Here is a 20,579-nt window from a genome sequence, read left to right as displayed (position 1 = left end):
TTCTATCTCAGCCCGCTGCTAGTTTGTTGCGTTCATAACATTCACAGCACTCCTCCTTTCTTACGGTTAATTTATTCATTTGCCCTTGTTGCTTCTCTGCCTCCTCGAGTGCAGGGACTACAGTAGTCTTGCTGACTGCACGGGTCCTAGCGTCTGGGTCATAGCAGGGCTAAAACGTGCGTGAACTGAGTGACTGTAGGCTCCACGAGGGCAGAGGCTGCGGGTCACTGACTTCCGGTCCGGGAGCCTGGAGTGTAGAAGACTCTCCCTAAAGATCTGAGGAATGAATGGGCTACCGAAGCGAAAGGGAAACCGCCCCTTTACTAAGATGGCAGACCCGGGCCCTTTACCAACATGGCCGCCGGCCCGCGTGGATGGGCGGCGGGCGCGAGGCGGGGCCGGGCGGGGGCGGGGCCAGGCGGGAGCCGTCAGGTGCGGCCCCGCCCCGCGCCCCCCCACCCCCTCCCCGCTCGATTCCGGATTGGTCCGGTTCCAGCGCCGCAGCCCGGCGGCCGCGCCGTGGGGCCGCGCCGGGCGCTCGCCACTTCCGGCGCGTTGGGGCTGTTGGTCGGGGGCGGCCGCGCGGCGCGGGCGGGCGGCTCCGGGGCGGACGCGCGCAGGGATGCTCCGCGGGGCGGCGGCGGCGGCCGTGTGGGCTGAGGCGGCGAGGACAGCGCGGGCCCCCGGGCCTCTCCCCTGAGCCGGCCGTCCGGGCTGCGCCGCCGAGGCCCCTTCAGCCTCCGCCCCTTCAGCCTCGGGGCCGGGCCCGCAGCCGCTTCTGAACGCGGAGGCCGGGAGCCCCTGCCTGGGCCCGGAGCCTCCCCTTGGGGGTCGGGCCCGGGCGGGGGGCCCCCCGAGCCGCTGCCGTCCTCATCGGCCTCCGAGCCCCATTTCCTGCTTTTTCAGTTTCCTTGGGGAGGGGCGGGTGGTTCTAGATGAATTGTTCCGGGGGTCCCCGATGAGGCGGGCCGGGGGGCCGCGCTCTTTTTAGAGGGTCCCCGCGGGGCCCGGGTGGGGCAGCGGTTGTGTTTGCATGGGCGGGGGACTTCCCGAGCCTGCCGGGACCATGACCTGAACTGTGCGAGCGGGACGTGTCCGAAGCTCGAGAGCCAGCTCACCTGAGCCGCCCCTCCCCCGGCCAGCATGGTGAGTGGGGGCCGAGCCCTTTCCCTCCCCCGCCCCCCCCACCCCCAGGTGCCGGGTCTGAGGGGTGGGAGCGGGCCCCGGGACTGCTGAGCCATCGGTTCTCCCCGGGGCGGGGAGAGGCGCGTGCCGAGCCCAGCAGTGACACATGCGTGCAGGCTTTGCAGCCCCAGCTCGGCGCTCCCATCCCCCCCCCAGGGATGTCTCAGGACTGGGAGGGACCTGGAAACGCAGCAGGCGCTACCCTTGGGTCTGGGGTTTGCCTCTCTTAACAATGTAGCTTATTTGACAGGAGCTATCCTGTATTTATTGAGGGCTTACTATGTGCCAGGGCCTGTGCTGAGTGATTGACATTTGTTACTTAATGAGTACCCTAGCTCTCTCCTGAAGTGGGGAGACTGAGGCACAGAGCAACTAATTACCCAGCTCAAGGTCACTCTTTTTTTTTTTTTTTTTTAAAGATTTTATTTATTTATTTGAGAGACAGTGAGAAAGAGAGCACAAGAGGGGGTAGGGTCAGAGGGAGAAGCAGACTCCCCACCGAGCAGGGAGCCTGATGCGGGACTCCGGGATCATGACCCGAGCCGGAGGCAGTCACTCTTAAGTGACAGTGGCATGATCTGAAGTTAAGCAGTTTGACTTCAGAGCTTCTATTAGATATAACACACAGGGTTGGATGGGGTCTTGCTGTAGGTTTATATAGAAGGAAACAGAGGGTTTGTGATTTGCAGAGGTCACTCATCCGGATAATAGCAAAGTCAGGAACAGGGGTGTCTTTTGACACCAGCATGCTGTTTCTGCTTCATGCTCTGGCCTTTTCCCTGGTAGTGCCTGGAAAGCTGTTCTTCCTTCCAGATCCAGCTGAGAAGCCACCTCTTCTGAAGATACCACGTTTTTCAGACCCAAAGACACTCTCAGCACTCCCTTACATTTATGTACTCACATCTGTTTATTAAGCCTTTGTCTTGTTATAATTGTTTCTGAGCCTTATCTCTCCACAGCAGTAGATTCAGTTCCCTCAAAGATGAAATTGTCTGAACCTTTATCTGCCCCAACTCTTGGTACATAGTAAACCCGTGGCGGAGCGGTTGATTGCTCAGCCTGTGTTTGAGCACCTCCAGTGAAGGAAGTGTTAAGGCTGTCCATTTTACCCCTGTTAGGGATTTAGTAGAGAAAGGGACGTAGTGACATCTGTGACATAGATGTTCAGGCCACTGGGATTTTTTAAAACATTCAAGGGGCCTGTGGGTGTTGTGTTAGGTTCTGGGCATAGAAAGAAGACCTCAGTCACGGCCCTTGTCTTCATTGGGCTTGGAACCAGTGCGGTAAAATGCACCATTAATGCTGAGCAGCACTGTGTAGTAGGTGCTGTATGTGGTATAGTGGCAGATTGGTTCAGCTCTGTGAGTCCCAATTTTCTCATCTATAAAATGTGGTGTTAGGAATTCCTTAATGAATAATCCAAAGGTATGAGAACATTTAGTGAGTGATAGTACTCAGTATTCCTTTTCTTCATGTATTCTTTCAGTTAATTTTCTGGTTTTTCCTTTTAAGTTGTAAAATACACAGAACATAAAATGTACCATTTTAACCATTTTTAAGTGTTACAGTTTAGTAGCATTAAATACAGCTGATCCTTGAACAACATGGGAGTCATGGGCGCTGCCCCCCATTGATGTGGTAAATCATGTATAACTTTTGACTCCCCCCAAACTTTACTATTAGTCTGCTGTTGACCACAAGCCTTACTGATAACGTTAACTGTCGATTAGTATTTATTTTGTATGTTATATGTATTATGTACTGTATTCTTTTTTTTTTTTTTTTTAAGATTTATTTATTTATTTGACAGCGAGAGAGAGACAGCGAGAGCAGGAACACAAGCAGGGGGATTGGGAGAGGGAGAAGCAGGCTTCCCGCTGAGCAGGGAGCCTGATGTGGGGCTCGATCCCAGGACCCTGGGACCATGACCTGAGCCGAAGGCAGACACTTAACCTACTGAGCCACCCAGGCGCCCCTATGTACTGCATTCTTAACAAAGTAAGCTAGAGAAAAAAATGTCATTAGGAAAATCATAAGGAAGAGAAAATACATTTACAGTGCTATGCTGTTTTTATTGAAAAAAAAAAAAATCCGTGTATAAGTGGGCCCGTGTAGTTCAAAGTCATGTTGTTCAAGGGTCACATTGTACATTCACATTGTGGTGAATGTACATCCCCACATCCCCAGAACTTTTTTCATCTTGTAAAACTGAAACTACCCATTGAGCAATAACTTCATTCCCTTCTCCCTCATCCCTTGGTGACCACAGTCTATTTTCTGTCTCTGTGAATTAGACTACTCTAGGTATCTCATAGAAGTGGAATAATACAGTATTGGGTCTTTTTTGACTGGCTTATTTCACTCAGCATAATGTCCCAGAGGTTCACCCATGTTGTAGCATATGTCAGAATTTCCTTCATTTTAAACACTGAATAATGTTCTGTTGTGAGTACATACCACATTTTGTTTATCCATTCATCTGTTGATGGACACCTGGGTTACTTCCACCTTTTGGCTACTGTGAGTAATGTTGTCGTGAACAGGGGTGTACAAATCTTTCAGTGAATTTTAAGTTGCCACTGGACACCAGGCTCTAGGGAAAGTCAGATGAACAAGCAAACAAGCTCCTCCCCTCAGGGAGTGTGCAAGGAATGTTGCTTTAGGACCCCTGGGCAGAGTTTTATTGGTTTTTGACTAAGCTAGCCAAGCACCCTTGCATTCAGATTTCATTTTTTTTTTTTTAAAGATTTTATTTATTTATTTATTCATGAGAGAGAGAGAGGGGCAGAGGCAGAGGGAGAAGCAGGCTCCTCGCGGAGCAGGGAGCCCGATGCGGGACTCGATCCCAGGACCCTGGGATCATGACCTGAGCTGAAGGCAGACGCTTAACCGACTGAGCCACCCAGGCGTCCCTTCAGATTTCATTTTAATTGGCAATCAGAGCATTATGAAAATGGCCACTTTTGAGCAATTATTGTAAAGTAGTTGACTTCATGATTACGATGTACATTTTTTTCTAGGGGTAAGTTTCGAGTCAAGGTTTTTGTGAGCTAGACCTCACATACTTAAGCACACAAGGGGTGGCCACAGTGGCTGTGACCAGATTAGGAACTTCTAATCACATCCTTTCTTCATCAGTGACACCGGAAGTTCATATCCTGTAGGTGTCCCAGGGTCAGAGGTGTGGGTGGGGCAGGCCTTGTCCCCAGAATGCAAGGAAACTGTTGCCTGGTGTGTGTCTTACAGGAGGAGGAGCTTTTCCCTGGGATCACATCTCTTTCTTTATTCCAGGAACTTTTTTTTCCTCTCTCTTTCTTAACATTTTTACTTTTAGGAGTATTAGTTGACACGTTTCGACCTTTTTTTTTTTTTTTAAGAGATTTTATTTATTTGAGAGCTCGAGAGAGCGAGAGCACACAAGGGGGGGAGGGGCAGAGGGAGAGGGAGAAGCTGACTCCCTGCTGAGCAGGGAGCCCAATGTAGGGCTTGATCCTAGGACCCTGAGGTCATGACCTGAGCTGAAGGCAGATGCTTAACTGACTGAGCCACCCAGGCGCCCCTGTTTGAGCCTTTTTAATGTCTTTGTAAAACTTTAATCCTAATGAGATGAAAATAGTATAATATGCTAAAAACACCATTTATTATATATCTGCTGTAAGCTATTTCTCATTTGTTCATTTTTCTTGTAGTCCTTCGGTCTGGTCTGGTTAACCAGACCAACCCTGCTAGGTTACGTTATGGCCAGTTTTCCCAGAGGGGGAGATGACAGACGTGCTGTAGGATACCTGGGTGGAGCCGGCATTTGGACCAAGGCGCTCCACTCCAAAGCCTGCACTTTTTGGCAGGACAGGTCTTCCTCAATTTACAGTGGGGTTATGTCCCGATAAACCCCTTGTAAATGGAAAATATTGTAAGTCGAAAATGCATTCATTACAGCTAACCTACGGAACATCATAGCTTAGCCTAGTCTACCTTAAATGTGTTTAGAACACGTAAGCACACAAGGGGTGGCTTGTTGGGCAAAACCATCTAACACTAAGCCTGTTTTATAATAGAGTGTTGAATATGTCATGTCATTTATTGAATATTGTACTGAAGGTGAAGAACAGAATGGTTGTAGGTGTATCAGTTGTTGATCCTGGTGCTCATGTGCTGACTGCGAGCCGCAGCTGGCTGCCACTGCCCAGCATCATAAGAGAATTTCGTACTGCATGTCACTAGCCTGGGAATAGATCCAAAGTCAGAATTCGAAGGATGGTTTCCACGGAATGTGAATTGCTTTTGCAGCCTCCTACAGTCGAACCATTGTAGGTTGGGGACTGCCCGTCTGCACATGTGCAGATCTCAACGTGGAAGATCATTGAAGATGATTGGAATGTCATCCAAATATATTCTGTTTGGTTCTGAGGTAGATAGTGATGGGTCCTGGAGAGTATGGACATTTCCTTTAAACTGTTCCTCTAGGAGCCATCTTGACCTACAAATTTAGAACCAGTTAAAGAGATTTGTAGGGGCACCTGGGTGGCTCAGTCGGTTAAGTGTCTGACTTAGGATAGGGTCGTGATCTCAGGGTCCTGGGATTGAGCCCTGTATCTGGCTCCCTCCTCAGTGGGGAGTCTGCTTGTCCCTCTCCCTCTGCTCCTCCCCCGCTCGTTCTTCCTCTCTCAACTAAATAAGTAAAAATCTTTAAAAAAAAAAAAAAAGATTTGTAGTTGTAGTACAAAATTACTATAACAGCTATACTGTAAGTACATTTGATTAAATCACTGGGTTTTGTTGAATTCCCATGAGTTCTTAAGTGATGTAATATCTTAGAGATTCCCACTACTTCTCTGAAAAGTTGTTACTTAATATTGAACAAGCTGTTGGTTATTATGGAAATTGTGTGCAAAACTGAGTTCTTGCTTAAATTAGTGTTTTTCTAGTTGCTTAGAAAATTGCTTTGGTTACAAAGACTTATGTTTGAATTCACCTTCCGTGACATTCCCGTAATGAGTGGTGAGTGGTTCCTATAATGGAGGCAAAATCAGACCTTAGATTTGGCCACTCAGGTGGTGTGTCATCCACTTGTTCATCAATGGTGTTACATGGCGCCCCGTGCCATGGGAGGTGTGAAGGAGCCATGGTGGTGCAGGGGGATGCCAGGGAAAGGTTCTGCAGTCCTCAGAGGTTCCATAGGCAGTCACATAATTAGACCTAGGCTGGGAGGCAGGTTCGATAATCAAGAAATGACTTTAACAGCTTTTGAGAAAATGAGACATGACATGGTTCAAATGATGGAATTACTTTACTGGTAAAGTAAACAAAAACACAGTCTGTAATGTGTAGAGAAGTAATTCTCTACAGTAAGCGAGAGCTTTTTAGTGCCTCATTTTATTCATTCGTGAAATAATTTATTGATTTCCTATGTCAAGCTTATAATCTTAGGTACTGTGGATACAGTATAATAATACAATAGTTAATATTTATAGGGTTTAGAATATGCCATGTATTTTACATATATTAACTCATTTACTTTTCCAGACGGTGCCAGAAGGTAGAGGCTATTTTTATTTCTCATTTTATGGATGAAAACATCCAGGACCCTTCTACATTGCAACTGAGTGATGGAATTGGGATTCAAACCCGGGCAGTCTGGCTCAAGAGTCAGAGCACAGTCAGAGCTCATAGCTGTTACACTTTGACCCCAAGAGGGTTAGTAGCACCTGCCCTCTAGGAGTCAGTTTCATGAGGCAGATGGGACTATATTCGGCAATTACAAGAGCCTGTGATGAGGGTGGTAGTAGAAGAATGCATTGGTACAAAGGTAGCCTATCTGAGGGAGACTCACTGAGGAGAGGGGCCAGGGAAGCTTTCCCAGGAGGCGTATTTGAGTCTTGAAGGGTTAGGAAAAGTTGTTTGCAGATAGTTACACAGATCAGATATGTATCAGTAAAGATAAAATCACAGGTGTCAAGGGAAAGTGAAGGAATTAACGTTTGCTGAGTGTTAGGACTTTTTAGGGCTCTAGGTACTTGCAGGACACAAACACGTTATGTCTTCTCATGGCAAATACCTTTATCACTGCTACCCAGGTCAGCTGCTGCCCCATTTCTTTGTTCCCCTTTGCAGCAGAACTCCAGGGGAGAGGGCTCTCTGATTGCTCGTCTTCCATTCTCTCTAGCTCACAGTCAAGGTCCGGCCGTCTGCCGGTGCTACAGTGATGGTTGGTTCTCACGTCCTCTCCAGAGCTTCCACTCCCACTCCTTCACATCCTGCTTTACTTCTTTTTGCAGCATTGACCTTCTTATTTATTTATTTATTTAATGTAAGCTCGATGCTCAACGTGGGGCTTGAACTTACGACCCTGAGGTCAAGAATCGTGTGCTCTACCGACTGAGCCAGCCAGGCGCCCTATGTAGCTTTTACCGTTTTTAAATGTTTTATATACATAACGTTATTTGCGAGGTCTATTTTTTGTTGTCTTCTCCTGCTAAAATATTGACTCCATAAAGCTAGGGATCTTCACTTTGTTCATTGATGTGTCCCAAGAGTCTGGAACAATTTCTGGCATGGGAGACAGTTACATTGTGGTTGGAATGCTGTGGAGGTCTTGGCTGTTCAAGGGGCCTTTAGAGCATGGGAGTAAGCGAGGTTCCCTGTGACAAAGAGAACTTGCAGAGAGAGGATATTTCAGAAGAGAAGGGTGTAACCGTGTCATGTTCAGACCGTTGGATAGACTGGTTTGGCTGTGGTGGTTTTTGTCAAGTAGTAGCTGGAGAGAAAGCCATAAAGGTAATTTATGGCTAGATTATGGAGGGCCTTCAATACTACTCTAGGGAGTTTGGCTTTGTCGGCTGGTTTTTCCTTAAAGGAAGATGAATCCGTCTGCCGTGCAGAGGTTAGATTGGTGGGAAACCTGTGACACCTTGCATGTCTGGATGTGACAAAGGTCGGTTCTTGGGTGTGGAATTAGGGTGAGGAGGACTTGAGCAAGAGAGTTTTCACTGCTTAAAAAACTGATTCTGGAGTCAAGGGATAAAGGAAAGGGAAAAGCTCAAGCTGATTTTGGAAGCCTCTAACGTGGTGACTGGGAATAGTGGGTGTTTTACTTAGTTGGTGATTTGGATTTGGTAGGAATGGAGATGACAGGTAGAGAACCTGACAGGAAGATGACAGGAGACTTCGCTCTGTAAGGAGATGGGCAGTTGCTGCGGTGTTGAGATGCAGGTGATTGGCATTGGGCAGGGCAAGGGTCTTGACGATTTTACGAAAGTAGATTGTTGACATATGTGTCCGAATCGAGGAAGATGTGACAGGACAGGCTGGGGTGAAGGGGGGGGGAGCTCCTGAGCTTGTAGCTGCTGCTCTCCGCCCGCACTTTCTGTAACCCATTGCAGACTGACCTTCTGTCTTCACCATTTTTCAAGATCACCTACAACTTCTGTGTGCTGAAGCCAATATAAAGGGCTTCTTTTCAGTCCTTATGCCATCTGACTTTTCCTTTTGGCCCTTGGCAACCACTGGACTTTTTCTTTTCTGAAATACTTTTTCTTGGCTCCGATGATACCACTGCCTTGGGTCAGTCTCCCTTGGTCTTTCCCATGGCCTCAGTTAGGGCCTGTGTGCCAGTGAGAACTCGGCTTTACTCTCCTGCCCTTGGTATCCACCCGACTGTCCTGTAGACATCAGATTAAACCTGTCTAAAACCAAATCCATCATCCTTCCCTCAGGTTAGGGCCTCCTCCCCTGTGCCCTGGTTCTGTTCATGGCTTTTCTTCACTGGACACTCAAGTGGCAAACCCGAGTCATCTTTAACTTTCTCTTTGCTTTTAGTCCCTCACCTGTAGACCTGTAGATGCTCTGCTGACTTGTGTTCTGACCCCAGGCTTTCCTTCCATTCCCTCCACTTTGGTCAAGCCGTGTCTCTTGCTTTCGCTCTTAGTATCTTGACAGCTTCCAGGTTCTCCCCCTAGCAGTTCATCTTCAGGATTCCTGCCAGAGTCCTCTTCACAGAGCTCAGATGGGAGCATGCCCTTTGACTCCAAATCATTCAGAACTGAGGGTCCCCATTGTCAGAGGCCAGGTTTGTTTGTTTGTTTGTTTTGTTGTTTTTTTGGGAGAGAATTGAATGAGAAGGAGGGAGGGAGGGTAGGGTGGAGGGGCAGGGGGAGAGGGAGCGAGAGAATCCCAAGCAGGTTCCGCCCAGCGTGACGAGGGGCTTTATCTCATGAACCTGAGATGATGACCTGAGCTGAAATCAAGATGCTTAACCGACTGAGCCACCCAGGCACCCCCAGAGACCAATGAGACCAGAGAGTGACGGAAGACACTTGGGCCCTGGATTTTCACAATTTTACTTTTAGTCCTCTCACTACAGATTGAAGATGATGTATTAAATGCTTAAAGTGATTTATTTGGAATGTCTTTTAAAGACTTCCCAAATTATACCAGTTCTCTAGCCACAGCAAACCACCTGTCATTCCCAGAACACTGAGTACACTTCATACCTCTCTTTGCTCAGTGCTGTTCCCTCTGATCTCCTGTCCTTTTCTTCATTTTCGAAGGTGAGACCTTCCCTACCATTTCAAGGCCACCCTAAATATAATCTCTTTGAGGCCTTCCAGCTAGTAGTTTAACAGTTATCATCTTTGATTATAGTTAGGTTTTTTCTTTTGGCTTTTATTATTTTGATATATTTGTTATTACTATATAGAAATTCTAAGACTACATTCTTCTAGTAAGTGTCAGTTTAGAAGTTTGAAGAGCACAGTGTAAGACTCTTCAACTCCTCTAGCCTCCCTTTAGTCCCACTCCAAGCCTGCAGGTGGGGAGGATTAGTTCTTTGTCTTTGAGTCCATATCAGGGTGAGTCTTGGGCCTCTTTGCATTTCCAGTGCCCCTTAAGCATTCTGCAGATATTGAGGCAATCAAAAGAGGCAGGGGTGAAAAAAAATCCAAGAAGGATGACAATGGCAGTATTTGGAGAGTGTGGTAAGATTGAAATAGAGTATGAATATAGTAAACTAGCACCCTCTTTTTCCAAAACCTATGCAGCCAGCACGCTCAGAGAAGGGCATTTTTCCCCTGGGCAAGTAGACACAGTGGGAGGGGGGTTGACGGGGTGGACAGGCGAGCAGGGAAGTTGTTACAAGAAATGCTGTGTAAATGTGTGCTTAGGGGGAGGCGCCAGACACTAATTGCCCCTGGGAGAACTGCTGGGATGCAGTGGGGATGGGGTGTGGTGAGGGAAGGGGTTGTGGATATTGAGGAAACTCCCAGTGTAGAGGGAAGTGAGGGAGGTTCAGGAGGCTGATGGGAAAGGAAGGAAGCTGGGGGTCAGAGGGAGCAAAAGGTCTGCATGTTTCATCATTACACTCGGCACTAGTCATTGTTGAGGGGCCCTCGTGTACACTCTGTAAGTCCTTATTTAATGTAACGGCAGCCCTGCAAAGTAGGTCTTATCTACTCTACTTATCTACTTCCCCGTTGTACATTTGGGAAGATGAGGACACTGAGGCTCAGGGAGGGTAATGTTAGTAACTTGACCAAAATTACACAGCAAGTTGATAGAGATGGGATTCGGACTCAAGGTTCTAACTCCACAGCTCACGTTTTTTCTGTACCAGTAGGTTTCTCCTTAAGCCAGTGCACATTTACACAGGCATATTTACTTGAAATGTAGCCTAACTGGGTGTATTGTCCCAGGAAAAATAGTATATATAGTCATCTAACTGTAAAACCTGTAAAACTGACTTCATAATAGAAAGTGCAAGATGGTAAAAGTTTCCTGATAATAGAGGAGAAACTAGGTACCTGCATATCCTCTAATGTGATAGGAATAGGAAAAGCGTGATTATTGAGAGCACGGTGGTAGCTGGACCACATTACAGGACATCTGCAGTAAGGAGGGTGGCTTGACTTCATACAGTTCAGTTCAACTAAGTCATTAGGTGTAGCAGATGCAGTAGCTCAGTTAACATTAGAGCAGCCTGTTGCTGTTTTATACGAAGGTTATCATGAAAAAGATCTCTGGTCTCAGACTCCCTGAAAAGGTAAAGGTATTTTATGAGCTAAATGCAGCTGGGGGAAAAAAAAATCATTGGTTTCTAAATTGGCTTGTAATGGGCGCCTGGGTGGCTCAGTTGGTTAAGCGACTGCCTTCGGCTCAGGTCATGATCCTGGAGTCCCGGGATCGAGTCCCACGTCAGGCTCCCTGCTCAGCAGGGAGTCTGCCTCTCTCTCTGACCCTTCCCCCTCTCATGCTCTCTATCTCATTCTCTCTCTCAAATAAATAAATAAAATCTTTAAAAAAAAAAGTAAATTGGCTTGTAATCAGACTTGGGAAGATCTCTTTATTTATTTAAAAAAGAGTAACAACTGGATAATTTTGTATAAAAATGACGTGCTTATTAAAAATCAAGTAGTAGTAAAAGGTACCAAGAACATTGGCAAAAAAAGAAGTCACCCTGAATCCTGCTATCCTGAACTATGATTAACCTTACATAAACATCCATATGTCTTTGTATGTATGTATCTATCTGGATAAGTGAGATGGAGTCCTAAAATAAGTACTTTCATTTAAAAAGTGATCATGCTGATTTTTGGGATCATGTTAGTTTTAAAGTAAAAGAAAAATAATTTATTATTACTTGCATTTTTAAAGAAAGGCTATACTTTTTGAAATATTTAAATACAGAAAGTTGCAAAGGGAGTGCCACGAGTCTCCAGTGTGGAATCTTCAAACCTGTGTCCAGTATCAAAACCAGGAAATTGACATTGGTACATGTCAATTATTGACTAGACTATAGACCTTATTTAGTTTTCACCTGTTTTTAACCTGTAGTCACTTGTATGTATAATTCTGTGCAGTTTAGTCCATGTATTGATTCGTGTAACTACCACCTCAGTCAGGATACAGAGTTGTCCCATCAGCATAGAACTCCTTCAAGCCTGATGATGCTCTCTGTGTTATAGCCCCCTCCCCTCTTCTAGCATCCACTTATCTCTCTCTATATAGTTTTGTCATTTTGAGAATGGTGTATGAGTGTAGTCAGTTTGTAACCTTTTGAGATGGACTCTTTTCACTAAGCCTAGTGCCCTTGAGGTCACTTGAATTTAATAGCAAAAAAAAGAAAGCGAGTGAAACTGAAAAAGGAATTGTCAAATTTCAAATAAATCTTTGCTTCAATTATTATTAGCTCTTGATAAATCCCTGTAGGTTAAGGAAAAAGGTTACAAAAGATATTAAGAAGATGGCACCATTTTTATTTTATTTATTTTTAAGTAATCTTTATGCCCAATGTAGGGCTTGAACTCATGACCCCAAGATCAAGAGTCGTGTGCTGTGCTGACTGAACCAGGCTGGTGCTCCAAGATGGCATCATTTTTAATAAATATATTCCATGTTTCAGTTCTAGGCAGTATCAGTGAACTTAATAATAGGAAAAATAAGAACATTTGGACTCCTTCTATTTCTCTCTTCTCATTCTTGGTTGTTACTTTACTTTGTCAGGGTCTTAGAGCCTTTATAGTATGTTCCATAACCATATTCCCTCAGTATTTAGTCTTGGTTTTATATTTTAAAGGATTCAGTGTTCCCCACTGGTTCTTTTAACTGGTCTTTCTATATCTGAAGTCCTTCATTCATCTTCCCGTTGGCTAGATTTTATTGTCACTTGTTTGGTGAATTAAGAATGCCTGCTTTTATGCTTGAAGGATATCTTGGCTAGGTATAAAATTCTGGGTTTGCACTCTTTCTTGCAGATCCTTAGACATTGTTCCACCATCTGGGATTGAGTGTTTTGTTGACCCTCTTAATCTCTTCAGGATTGATTAGCTGGTAATTTTTTTCAAAAGAGTTATGATTGCTGTATTCCTTGAATTATTTCATGTTTGAATATGCCTGTCGTCCTTATCCATAAATGGTAATACTCATGGGTCATACCTTCTTTTCCTAAGAATTTTGTTGATATTTCTCCATTGAATGATGTTGTGTGGAAAAGCATGGTTAGCCTAATTCATATAGTGCTGTCCCTTTACCCCAGTTAGAGGTAGCTTGCCTTTTTTACATGGTTGTTAGAAGAAATACATGTTGCTGAAGTTTAGTAACTCAATTAGGATATCTTTTAGTGTGGGTTTTTTTTTTAAGATTTATTTATTTTTTAGGGAGAGAGTGCAAACAGAGGGAGAGGGAGAGAATCTCAGACACCCCACTGAGTGTGGAGCCTGACTCGGGACTTGATCTCATGATCACGAGATCACGACCTGAGCCGAAATCAAGAGTTGGACGCTCAACCGACTGAGTCACCCAGGCGCCCCAAGTGTGGATTATTTTTTTTATCATTTTGCCCTAGAACTTGGTATGCCTGCGTTAAGGTATTTAGCTAATTCCCTGATGTTAGCTATTTTAGATTTCTAGTGTTTGCTTCTAATACTGCAGTAAACATGTTGAATATATCTTTGTCCACTTTGTGAAATTGTAGGATAAATCTCTAGAAGAATTGTGGGGCAAACAGTAAGTGTATTTAAAAATTGTGGTAGATAGTGCTAGTCCTGCAAAAAGATTCTGTCAGTTTCTATTCTCATTAATGGGTACTTCCTATTTCCCTGCCTTCTGGCCGACCATTACAGCTTTTTAATGTGAAGAGTGAAAATGGCACATCAGACACATCATATGCGAGCCTTTCTTTAGTTGTGAGTGAAGTGGAACATCTTTGATATTTTATTGCCATACGTATTTTTTCCCACTTCTGCTGACCACTCCTGGTCTCCTGAACTTTGTACATTTTTCTATTGGGTCAGTCAACAGTTTTTTAAAAAAAATATAATTTGGCTGAATTTTAGAATCGATAAAGTTATGTTTGGAATGGCTTGCACATTTGGTTGATGAATCTCATGCAGCTGATTTTATTCAGGATAAGAACGCTAACATTTCATGTATACTTATATTGTGGACTTGACTAAGGTGATTGTCTTAGTGATGGGACTGTGTAACCTGATTGTTTTCTGAACTTTTATCTGATGATCCATGTGGCTAAGACTTACATTCTTCCCCACTTGGCTTTGTGTTTGTCATAACATCACGTAAAAACAGGTTGAATCGTGGGAAGCAATTCCATTGCCAGAAAGCTGCGGAGCTCACCTTGGTGAAGTGACTTTTCTGGTAATCGTCTGTTAACTGGGTTGATGAGCCAGAATGTTAATTTAGAATGCTAAAGGATATATGAAGTAATTTCATAAGGGAGTTTACCAGTCATGCATAGTGTGTCTCTGATTTTATTTTCTCCTGAAACTCCCCTAATGGCAGAGAGCGCCTACACCTGGTTAAAGGAAGGCCCCTGTCCTGGGGCTGTAGGTCAGAGCATCTCTCTGTAAATCTGACATTTCTTGAAACTCTTGGGTCGTACCTTAATTTACATTTATTGTTTAAAAATCAATATATATTCTTTCTTCCTCTCTTCCCTCTTCCCTTTCTGCCCTCCCCAGTCTTCACAAGCAAATTAAAGGCTCAGGCCCATATGTTATCTTTGGGGGACACCGAGTGGCCTTGATCTCGTTTTACTGTGGGGATGACTGGCCCATGTTTCCAGACCTTTGGGGGCAGACCTACTTGGCTGAGAAGAGCTGAAAAATCCCATCCTGGTGTAATCGTAACTGAGAGTTCTAATGAAGAGAAGATACTTGAAGGCTTTTAAAGACCTCGAAGAAATATCAGAAAACATTTTGAGAAAAAGAATACCCCTTTATACCTTGACAATGAACAGATCGAAAGTGAAAGGGCTTTGAGTGGACCACTTTTATCGGCACATACTCCTTGACATTGAACACTTGTGGTCTTGATGATTGCCAGTGACCTTTAGAGCCTTTGAGAAATCATTTGTTATTTTAAAAAGGTTGCTTGCAGTGTCTAGAACAAGTCACTTGGCTAGTGAGTGGGTCCAGCCGACCTCCTAGCTCAGTGCAACCTGGGGGTTCTTTACCATTCTGGGTTGTGACTTGGGAATTATAAAAGTCTTCATTACTTTATGGAAGATAATCCCCCAAAGAAATTCAACTACTGGAACTGGTGATACAAATGAAAAGATGAGGAAATTAAAGTTCTTAGTGAGGAAATAGAAGTCATGGATAAATTCAAGCGTAGAATGTTAAGTTTGGTGTCTTGGATTCACCATGCCCTAGGTGTAGAAAGAAGGGAAAGCAGTTCCTAATACTGGAGGAGTGCTGGGCTACTGCAAATATTGCTGATGATGGAGGGAAAGTTGAAAAGACTTTTAACTTGAGAGGCGCCTGGGTGGCTCACTCAGTTGAGTGTCAGACTCTGGTTTCGGCTTAGGTTATGATCTTGTGGTTGTGGTATTGAGCCCTGCATTGGGCTCTGTGCTCAGTGTGGAGTCTGCTTCAGATTCTTACTCCCGCTCCCTCTGTCCCTCCCTGCTCATGTGTGCACTCTCTCTCTCTCTCTCTGATGAATAAATAAAATCTTAAAAAAAAAAAAGACTTTTAACTTGTGGTATGAAGTCTATGCATGGATACGTGTGTATGTGTTTGTTTTTTTTTTTTTTTTAAGATTGTATTAGAGCAGGAGCGGGGTTGGGGGGGAGAGGGAAATGGGAGAGGGAGAAGCAGACTCCCCACTGAGCAGGCAGCCCAGTGTGGGGCTGGATCCCAGGTCCTGAGATCAGGACCTGAGCTGAAGGCAGACCCTTAACAGACTGAGCCACCCAGGCGCCCCTATGTGTGTGATTTGTAATTCCTTCCCAAAATGGAAAGTTAGGAGGTGGAGGAAGCATTGTTGGTGAATTTGAGGGCTTGCTTGCAATAGAGTTTCAAAATAATTGGGAACAAATCTGGTCTACAGTTATTGAATGTGAGGATGGAAAGTGTGAAGAGAAGTTCTAGAAGTTTATAACTTCTGGAAGTTTCTAACTCTGGATGAGATGTGCATGTCAGCAAATGATTCCTGTGCTGGAGGTTAAGTGCAGAAATAGAGCCTTGTAAGAGGTACAACTGTACTAAAAAAAAAAAAAAAAAAGCCTGGCCAAATTGGAGAGCTATATCAGGGAAGGCTTCACAGAGGAGGTGACACCTTGGTTGGGTTTCAGAGCAGAAATAGGAAGTCACAAGGCAAAGAATTTGGGGCTTGAGGTGGAGAAGCAGAAGGCCCATTTTTGGGCAGATGGAGCCACAGATACACATGGAAGAGTGGTCAGTTCTTGACGACGAAAGCTTTGAAATGCTGAAGAGCGAGCCGTCTACTAGGCAGCCCCGGTGATTTCTGTGAAGGCATCCACTCGAGACAAGGCTTTTATTTAATTCATGACAAAAGGAGCCTTGTGCTTCTATCCAGCCCAGGAAATTATTCATCTACATTCCACATTCTGTTTTGAGAGAAAGACAAAGTAAGTGATCTTTCAAGGATTTATGTATTTAACTTAAACATCTTATTTTGAAGTACTTTTAGACCTGCAGAGGAGTTGCACAAATAGCACAGGGGGTTCCTGCATCCTCTTCTCCCATGGGGATTTAGTTTTAAAAAAGTGACTAAAAAAAGTAGTCAAGCCTTCGAAGATTTGTGGCCAGCGAGTTAGCTCAGTTTCTGTGGCTGCTTCATTCTCCTCCCGTTCGGTATTGAAGTAGGTGCTGATGCTGTCACGGTCTTCTCTGCCACCTCTTGATTTTGCCTAGTTACTTTTTTCCCTAATGGGAAAAAGTATTTTGAACTCTGTAGACTATTGTTATAAGTACAAAACAGACAGGAGCTCACCGTCCTCTGATTCAGCTTCTTGGATTTTGTTTCCTTCTAGTCTTTTTTCCTGTTTACTTTTTAAATGTGGCTGAGATCACACTGTAAATGCACTTTTTTCCTTCTGCTTTTTCCATGTAACATTATAGTATAAGTGGTTTTCCAGATCATCAAATACTTAATAAATATTTACAGTGGCTGTGTAATATTGCATTGCATGGATTCTTGGGCAGTTAGGTTGTTCCATTTTTTTTGCCATTGTAAATAATAATGTGATTAATGTTTTTGCAAAGAGCTTTTTCTGTATTTCAGAAAATTGCCTTAGGCTAGATTCCCAGAAGGACCCAAGGGTATGAAGATTTTTTAATAAGCCTTTTATCTTATTTTTATTTTATTTTTTAAAGATTTTATTTTTTGACAGAGACAGAGACAGCGAGAGAGGGAACACAAGCAGGGGGAGTGGGAGAGGGAGAAGCAGGCTTCCTGCTGAGCAAGGAGCCTGATGTGGGGCTTGATCCCAGGACCCCGGGATCATGACCTGAGCCAAAGGCAGACGCCTAACGACTAAACCACTCAGGTGCCCCTAAACCTTTTATTTTTTTTTAAGATTTTATTTATTTGACAGAGAGAGGCACAGTGAGAGAGGGAACACAAGCAGGGGGAGTGGGAGAGGGAGAAGCAGGCTTCCCGCCGAGCAGGGAGCCCGATGTGGGGCTTGATCCCAGGACCCTGAGATCATGACCTGAGCCGAAGGCAGATGCTTAACGACTGAGCCACCCAGGTGCCCCTAAACCTTTTATTTTAAAATAGTTTTAGATTTAGTATGAACATTTTTAAGGTACGTCATCAGATATTTTTCAGAAAGTTTATATGAGTTTATTCTTCCCACCAGCTGTAGATAATACACCCCTCAGCATTGGGTAGTCTTAAGAAAATTGTTGCAAATTTAATAGGTTAAAAAAATGGCTTCATTCTTCCGTAATATCTTTTGGGGGGGGGCGGTAGGAAAAGTTATCACCAACTTAGATTTTATTTTTGTCTGGTTTGTTTTTTTTTTATTTTTTGGTAGCTACGTCCTCCCCTATTTTTGTCTCTTTATAGGATTTATAGGTCACACTTACAGGTTATAGGTTCATATTGTTTACTATTTACTTAATCATGCTTATACTTTAATATATTAGAAATGGTGCCTTAAAGTATTCCCCCCCCCCCCCCCCCAGTCAAGGGTTGTTTTTTTGTGTGTGTGTGTGTGGTAAAATAAACATAAAATTTACCTTTTTTTTTTTAATTATTTATTTGTCAGAGAGAGAGAGCACAAGCAGGGAGAGCAAGCAGAGCAGGCAGAGGGAGAAGCAGACTCCCCGCGGAGCAGGGAGCCCGATGTGGGGCTTGATCCCAGAGTCCTGGGATCATGACCTGAGCCGAAGGCAGACGCTTAATGACTGAGCCACCCAGGTGTCCCTACCATTTTCAGATGTGCAGTTCAGTAAGGTTACAGTATGTACATTCACCATGTTGCTCCTCTGTCCTCATTACTGGCTTGCTGCGCGTTTGAGGGGTTGTTATCTGCACCCCGGGTGGGAGCAGTATTGGAGCACATTCTTCTGAGCTCTGTCTTCCCCTTCTCATTCTTTCCTTACTCCTGATTTCTTTATGAGGGGTGCATTGGGAAGAGCCCAACACCATTGGCCCTTACCTCCCAGGTGTGAGGTCACTGTGTCAGAACACTGCCTAGCTCTGTCCTTGGACTTCTCTCACCTGCTTATCTTCAAGAGAAGTTTGTCTCCCGCCGTGTCCTGCCTTCCTGTTGTTGCTGGGCTTGGCTGGTCAGTTCAGGATGGGGAGGAGGCGGCATTGCAGCTTTGCCAGTTGTGAAGAGGACATTGGACTTTGATCTACACTTGATTGCTTGAGACTCTGTAGCAATTGGATAGAACCTGGAAAGCAGAAAGGAAGTGATTATGCTCCTTCAAAACCCAACAGTCTGTAATACGGCCTGGAGTTTTTTGCCAATATGAAATAAATGTTATTTTAACTGGTATTTAAAATGCCAGTGCTGTCTCGGGATAATTCAGGATGAAGGTAGCAAGGGTTTTACAAAACTTGCTCTTAAGCAGTTGCAGGTAGTAAGAGCAGCGATGTGAAACCCTTTATGTATGAGCTGTAGTGTTGATTGGGATTTTAGATTTGCAGCATGCGTTTATAGTGCTCTATCAACTTCACATTCATTCCCTGATTTCATGCCCTGCAAGGTAACGCCGGCTCACTCATCATCCTCATAGCCCTAGAACCCTGTGTCTTTCTTTAAGGGGTAGAGGAGCTGCCGCTGGGAGAGGGCTCTGGTGGCCCTGCTCAGGGCCTTCACTTCACCAATAGCTGGTTGACTGGGCAGGATACTCTCTCTGAGCTTCGTTTTCCTTCTCTGAAAGTGAGGTTGGACTTGCTGATCTCTGGGGTTTATATTTCTCTCTTAAGATTCTGTGGTCCTGTCTTAGGATTTCTTGATAGCATGCCTTGTGTTAATGTGCTCAGTATCTCTTGCGTTTAATTGACTAGGCATGCAGATATAAATATTCATCTTCCTGGGAGAAGTACCTGGGAAAACGCAGCAGATGGAATCGTGAAGAGCGAGCCTATTTTGGGCTCTATTACTTACTTATCTTAGACAGTTTCTTGCAGCGTAACTATTCTTATCATTCGCTTTTTTGATTGTGTAATTAAAGCCTTCCACTGTAATATAAATAAATAAGCATGTAACTTACATGTATTTTAGCTCCTAGTGGGATATGCTTGTTGCCCAACCAGCAGATGCAAAATTTTTAATGCCTAGGCTACGTACTATCCTCTTCAAAAACGGCGTGATAGTAAACCTGGCATGTGAGAGAACTGTCAGGCTCCTCTTGCCTGTTGTATCCTTGTCTCACTTTCTCTTGCCTCTTTACCCAGCCAGCTTGGAGCAGTGGGGCGCAAAGTGGGAGGGTACCAATCTGACAGAAGTTTTAAAAAACTTTTTTTTTTTTTTAAATTTTATTTATTTATTTGACAGAGAGAGAGAGAGAGAGCACAAGTAGGCAGAGTGGCAGGCAGAGGGAGAGGGAGAAGCAGACTCTCCACTGAGCAGGGAACTGGACATGGGGCCCGATCCCAGGACCCCAGGATCATGACCTGAGCTGAAGGCAGCCGCTTAACCGACTGAGCCACCCAGGCACCCCTAAAAAACTTTTTATTTGGAAATAATTTGAAGCTGACAGAAAGATTGCAAGGAATGAGTAGTAGCAAGAACACTCTCATACCCTTTACCCAGACTCCACTATTGTTAACATTTTGCCCTGTTTGCCTTATTATTTGCACCTTTTCTATGTATATATATGCACATCCATATATAAATGTATGCACAAGTAGTGTTTTTTTCTGAACTGTTGGAGAGGAAGTCGCCTACATTCTGGCCCATTGACCCTATGTAGTGTATTTTCTCACAGGGATGTTCTCTACAAAGCCATAGTGCAGTTATCAGCCTCCGTTAATATAACATTGATTCAGGACTTTGATCTACTGTCAGTATCCAGTTTTGTCCTTTGGCCCAATTCTGTCCTTCATAGCACTTTTTCCCCTTCAGCACAGGATCTAGCCTTAGAATCAAGTGTAGCATTTACTTGTCATGACTCTTTAAT

The 20,579-nt window shown here is 44.5% G+C and overlaps 1 protein-coding gene across 2 annotated transcripts in view; it reads left to right on the top strand.

Annotated features, from left to right (window-relative positions):
- The first annotated feature begins 595 nt into the window (after window positions 1-595).
- XPO6 (exportin 6) overlaps window positions 596-20,579 on the top strand; it is a 103,225-nt gene continuing 83,241 nt past the window's right edge. For both annotated transcript variants that reach the window (XM_021700621.1, XM_021700620.1), the window contains exon 1: window positions 596-1,146. In XM_021700621.1, the coding sequence (XP_021556296.1) occupies window positions 1,144-1,146 (3 nt within the window). In that variant the 5' untranslated portion in view covers window positions 596-1,143. The remainder of the gene's footprint in view (window positions 1,147-20,579) is intronic.

The sequence above is a fragment of the Neomonachus schauinslandi genome, chromosome 5, assembly GCF_002201575.2.
Source record: "Neomonachus schauinslandi chromosome 5, ASM220157v2, whole genome shotgun sequence".
NCBI classification, from domain to species: domain Eukaryota; kingdom Metazoa; phylum Chordata; class Mammalia; order Carnivora; family Phocidae; genus Neomonachus; species Neomonachus schauinslandi.
Note: the sequence above shows the minus strand (reverse complement) of the source record. Positions and strands in the feature narration are given on the sequence as shown.